General features: G+C 43.1%; 1 protein-coding gene across 1 annotated transcript in view; it reads right to left on the reverse strand.

Annotated features, from left to right (window-relative positions):
- Positions 1-2290: 2290 nt before the first annotated feature.
- si:ch211-26b3.4 (connector enhancer of kinase suppressor of ras 2) overlaps positions 2291-5691 on the reverse strand; it is a gene marked incomplete at its 5' end in the record, with an annotated part of 96244 nt that continues 92843 nt past the window's right edge. The window contains 2 exon segments of the mRNA XM_014022074.1: positions 2291-4874; positions 4971-5233. Coding sequence (XP_013877528.1) covers positions 4665-4874; positions 4971-5233 — 473 coding nt within the window.

A 5691-nucleotide genomic window follows, 5' to 3' on the forward strand; every position in this document is an offset into this window, starting at 1 on the left:
ATATATATGAAACCAAAAAAGGCTACTTTAGGAAGAATAAATGTCATTTTCTTTTGTTTTTTATTTTATATCTTTAGTCAGTTTAATGTACATTATAACAGTAAGCTAATCTTGTCCTTGTAAAAGAGCAATATGTTCCTTTTTTTTAATGTCGCAGTGCAACTTACATCTTACACACCTGTGCAATGTACCATGAGGTGTACACCCCTGAAAGAACACACAGTGGAATCTCCCTTTTCGTCCTGTTTCTGCAGGCCCACACTCACTCACTCACACACACACACGCATACACACACAGACTCACACATTAAGAAATAAAATCTCAGAGAAAAGGTAACACAGTCAGTGCCTACAATGTTATGTTTGAACTCTTTAAATCTACAGTATGTTATCTGCTCGAAGGAGCAGAAGTTTGAGGAGAAAAAAATCAACTTCAAACAGAAAGAGAGGCCTGCAGACTGAAACGGAATCATAAATCTCCAACAGCTGTGTGCGTGTGTGTGTGTGTGTGTGTGGAGGAACACCAGTATAGTTAGTCCTTTTCTGCTCAAGAGAGAACTGGGAGGCACGGGGGAAAGTGCTTGCATCAGTTAGTTTCTTTGTGACGCTCTCAAATGACCCGCTCAGAAACATGAGCTATGTCTTTGTGACGTGTTTGATGTTTCAATTCGGTGTGATGGGAAGTAAAAATCTATCCGAGATGGTCAAGAAAAAAAAAGAAAAAAAGGATGAATCAGTACGGCTTCGTGCTGGATGCAGCGGGTGCTACACATCTCTGTCTTGGACGCTTGGGGTCACCGTTGAGGCCTGATGTTGTGAATGAAAAATGATTCGAGTTGCAGAGACAAGACAGACCGTTGAGGTTTACAAGCATCCAGAATCAACTGTTTGTCACAATATCTTTCATTTCAGAGGTAACTGTATCCGTGTCTCTTACAGATGGAGTTTTAAAACCTTTCTGCAAACATTTATGGGGAAAAAGTAAGCCTTCCCTCATTCAAGTCTAGGATTTTACATAGTAGGACATACAGAAAAWTCTTTACTGAATAAAATCAAAGCCAAAATAATAGAGTTGCACATAAAAACAAGTCTACTCTTGCTGCTTTCAGAAGATTTAGGGTGTTAAAAGTAGCAGCTAGCTGCTGCAGATCAAATGAATTGATTAATCTATCATCATCGATGCAATCGCCTCTATAAAAGCAGGAGTTTTGGCAGTTTTCTGCTCTGGAGTATACAGGTGTGGGTTAAAACAATTTCAAAAAGGAAAAGACATCGGCAATGGCCTCAGAGAAGCAATCAGGGAGGGTTAAAGGTCAATTCCAAACCAGTTGGAGTCCATCGTTCCACAGAGCGAAAGGTTATTCACAAATGGCAAACATTTAAAACAGCTGCCAATTTTCCAAGGASTGGATGTTCTGGCTAAATCACTCCAATGCCTGACTGTGCCATGCTTAAGAGAAAAGAGTTTCATCTCAGACCCTGCAGGCTTCGGTTAACAGGTTAAAGATCAAATTTCATGACAAAATAATTAGATAAAAGACAACAATGATAGGTTTGTTAAGTGTTTCCAAGTGAAAGTGTCTATCCTCTAAATGTTTGTAAAATTATCTGAATAATCCACAAAACTTCTGGAACAAGGTCCTTTGGACAGAAGAGGCAGATGTTTAACAGTAAAGCATGTTTGGAAAAAAAGAGCAAACATGGGATATCTGCACAGCTCTTTTCAGCTGTGAAATATGGAGATGAAATGATGATGATTTGGGTTTGTTTTGTGCCTACAGGACCTGGGCACCTTGTTKTCAATGAGTTGACCATGACTTCCTCTGTCAACCATGGGATTTTAAGGTCAAATGTGAGGCCATTGGTCTGATAGCTGAGGCTTGGACCAAACTGGGTCATGAGAAAACTGAACAATGATTTCAAATATCCATCCATCCATTTTTTTCAGCTTATCTGGGGTCGGGTCGCTGGGGCACCAGCCTGAGCAGAACGACCCAGACYTCCCTCTCCCCAGCCACTTGGGCCAGTTCCTCTGGGGGAAAMCTAAGGCGTTCCCAGTGCAGCTGAGAAACATAGYCCCTCCAGTGTGTCCTGGGTCTTCCTCTGGGCCTCCTCCCAGTGGGACGTACCCAGAACACCTCACCAGGGAGGCGTCCRKGAGKCATCCTAACCAKATGAACCACCTCAACTGGCTCCTCTCGACGTGGAGGAGCAGCGGCTCTACTCTGAATCCCTCCCAGATGACTGAGCTTCTCACCCTATCTCTAAGGGAGAGCCCATCCTGCGAAGGAAACTCATTTTGGCCGCTTGTATTCACGATCTCGTTCTTTTGGTCACTACCCAAAGCTGAGGGTAGGAACGTAGACCGGCCACCACGACAGACGGTTACAGCGTCCACATCACTGCAGACGCAACACAAACCCACCTGTCAATCTCCCGCTCCATTCTTCCCTCATTCGTGAACAAGACCCMGAGATACTTAAACTCCTCCACTTAGGGCAGGACCTSTTCCCAGACCCAGAGGAGGCACTCTACCCTTTTAATGGTCCAGACCTCAACCTGATAAAAATACTGTCAAGGGAGCTTAAGGGAACTGCTCAGAAACAAACGTCTGCAAACCTCAAGGAACTGAAGCAACGTCAGAAAGAAGAGTGGACAGAATTCCTCCAYGATGTAAGAGACTGATGAAATCCAGAAAACAACTACTGCAAGTTATTACTGCTAAAGATGGTCTTACAAGCTGTTCAAGCGTTTCCATTTTGATTTCATTTTTCTTTTAATAAAGAAAGGTTGGAATCTGATGAGGGTTTTTGAAAACTAGACATAAGATTTGAATAATTTTAGAACCTGGTAAAAAATCTGATCMTTTCTCATTATGTCCTGTTACGTAAAAACCTTAGAATAGAAAGAAGGTTCACTTTTTTTCACCAAGACTGTGTCAGGTTTAATAAACCAGAGCAACGAACTGAATCCTTTTGCGTGGATGCTAAAGAAAAGATCTGCATTATTTCAATAAAACCGAGGAGCAAACGTTGCCCCCCTCAGTTGTTGTACAGTGTGTGTCTTCTAACATTATCTAACAAGAAAAAAAAAGAGAGAGAGAGAGAAGACCTTTGTGAGAATATTTGCATGTATCAYGCGCTACAAATCCTGCAAAAATGTGAAGAGGCGAACTAAAAAAAAAAGGATCCACAGTATTTGAAAACCCTGTCCTTTAAGAAAACCGGTCCGAGACCTTTCCTCCTGCAACACGACRGCAGGAGGCTTAAACCGGTAAAAACTGTCGCTCAGCTGTCAGTGGTGGTGGTTGTTTGCTTCCCGGTTGTTCAGCTGCTGAGCACCCTGCGTCTACAGAGTGAAGAGGGAGACACTGCAAAACCTTGGCATWGAATACATCATACTTTACATTATACCTATGACACAAAACGTAAATAGATTTATATATTCTCCTATGTTTAAATATATCTGTAGACTGTACACAAATTTTTAGAAAATGGGGTGGCGGATGCATTTACCTGATATCTGAACAGTGATGGGGAAGGAGGGCTGATRAGACAGACCCTGTGATGCAGCCGATGAGATAGAGAAATAGAAAGTGCATTCTTTGTAGTGAGTGACTGGTTTGGAAGGAACTCTTTATGTCTTGCATTCGCTGTTAAAATTAAAAAGTGAAAAAAAGAAGTAAATAAAATCTTTCCCCCAAATACAAACGCGCCGTCTCTTCCCCTCCGCTACCTCTAAAAGCGTATCACAGTGGAAGTGGAACGCAAACATTTACATTAGTATACACAGCAGTATACACATATACACAAGTCTATGAGAGCTTAGATTAAAAAAAATAAAAAGAAACAGAAAGGAGGTAAAGAGAGGGGTTGACAGAAAAAGAGGGTGCAGACAGAGGAGCCTCCTTCTGCAGTTCAAAGGGCGTTTCTGAAACACTTCACAGTTTAAAAGAGCGTGTGCTGCTGCTCCATGCTTAGATTTCATGGATTCCCAGAGAAATGGTGAAAACACCAGCACTGATAGCTAACCCGTCAGTCTTACRCCTCCCTCACGTGTCCCTGTCTGAGATTGGCCCGAATTAACAGTGAGGTCCCTGTAAGTAAAATCAATGACAGATGTGGTCAGAAGAAGACGAAAAAAAAAAACATTAAATAAAACAAAAGCGAAGAGAAAGGGGGAGAACTGGTGGCTCTGGGTGCAAAGTTCATCAGTAAAAAAGTACAGTGCTGTGGTGAAAAGGATTTTCTTCTGTATTGCTGCTACATAGCTCCCCCTGCTCCCTTAAAAATCAACCAAAACATAAAACAACAATCAAAAAAGTAGCTAAATGTAGAGAACACAAAGAAACAATATTAAGTCTCCTTTCTTTTTTTCCTGTTTTGCTTGACAAGCATTTGGCCAGTTCCATAAACAAAGGAAGATTAATGCGTTCTGTTCAGGCATGCAACAGGCACCCTGTGGGGTCCTTGGGATTATCAAAAGTTCATACACGCAGGTCTCATACCGTTTCCCTCTATGATATTTACACATCTTACAATGTTCCTGTGTGAGTGGGTGCGTGCTCCGAGTCGTGATCAGGAGAATGTAAAGCTCTGTGTCGGTGTGAGACTGAGCGACTGTGTGTGTATCAGCTCAGCTTGTTGTTGTTTTTATAAGTTTCTTCACACGTGCGTCTCAATGAAGGAGTGTGTGTGGGTCATAAGCGGCGCAGCCAGCGGGGAGAGGTCATCCTGGCCGTTGGTGCCGGGGCTGAGCTGGCAGATGTCTGAGTAGAGCTCGGTGTGCCACAGTTTCCACTCTCTGAAGGTCTGAGAGCACAGGCCGGGGTCCTCCAGGAGGGCGCAGATCACCGCCAGCTCCGACTCTTTGGCCTGCAGGAGCAAACAAATACCAGGAAGGTACAGAATTAATCCCATTTTTATGGCTTTTTTTTTTTTGTACTGATGCGAATCTGAGTGAGTCGGTACCTTCAAAGTGCTGCGGAGGGCTCGGACTCGGTGCAGCCGATCGTTGAGCAGGGGGTCTCTGACTCGCTGGGTGAAACAACGTCGAAGCTCCTGCCTGCTGCAGGGTTTGGGGTCTCCTAGAGGCGTCACGTTGGCTTGCTCGAGGGCCCGGTAAAGCTGCTCTAACCCCTCTAGCGGCTCGGGCTCGCGTCCCTCTGACACTCGCCGCTCCCGTCCTTCTGASACCCTCCTCTCTCTGCAGTCGACTCTAAAGTCCCGCAGGTCTGAAASAGCCAGAGGCCACAAGTAAAGGTCAGACGGATGCTGGGTAGTGTAGGGACGGGTGGTGAATTTATAATATTTTGAAGGGTCGTTATAATGAGCATATTCCAAGAATTGATGTGACCTTCACCCCAGTAATTTTAAGTGTTTTATTATTTTTATTCAGAATGATATGGTGGTTTCCTAACAGTGCCTTTTGAGTCGGTGTGCTTTTCTTTACACACCTACCGTTCATCCCACCTCCCAAATAGAAGAGAAACAGCTCATAGTGTCTTAGCATCTGCTTTTTCCATCATAGTTTATTTTGAAAGTAAGTAAGTAAGTAAGTAAGTAAGTAAGTAAGTAAGTAAGTAAGTAAGTAAGTAAGTAAGTAAGTAAGTAAGTAAGTAAGTAAACTTTATTTCTATAGCACCTTTCACAGACAAACATCATAAAGTGCTTCACAGAAAGCAAAAATAAT

This window comes from Austrofundulus limnaeus, unplaced genomic scaffold, assembly GCF_001266775.1.
Source record: "Austrofundulus limnaeus strain Quisiro unplaced genomic scaffold, Austrofundulus_limnaeus-1.0 Scaffold317, whole genome shotgun sequence".
Lineage (NCBI taxonomy): Eukaryota > Metazoa > Chordata > Actinopteri > Cyprinodontiformes > Rivulidae > Austrofundulus > Austrofundulus limnaeus.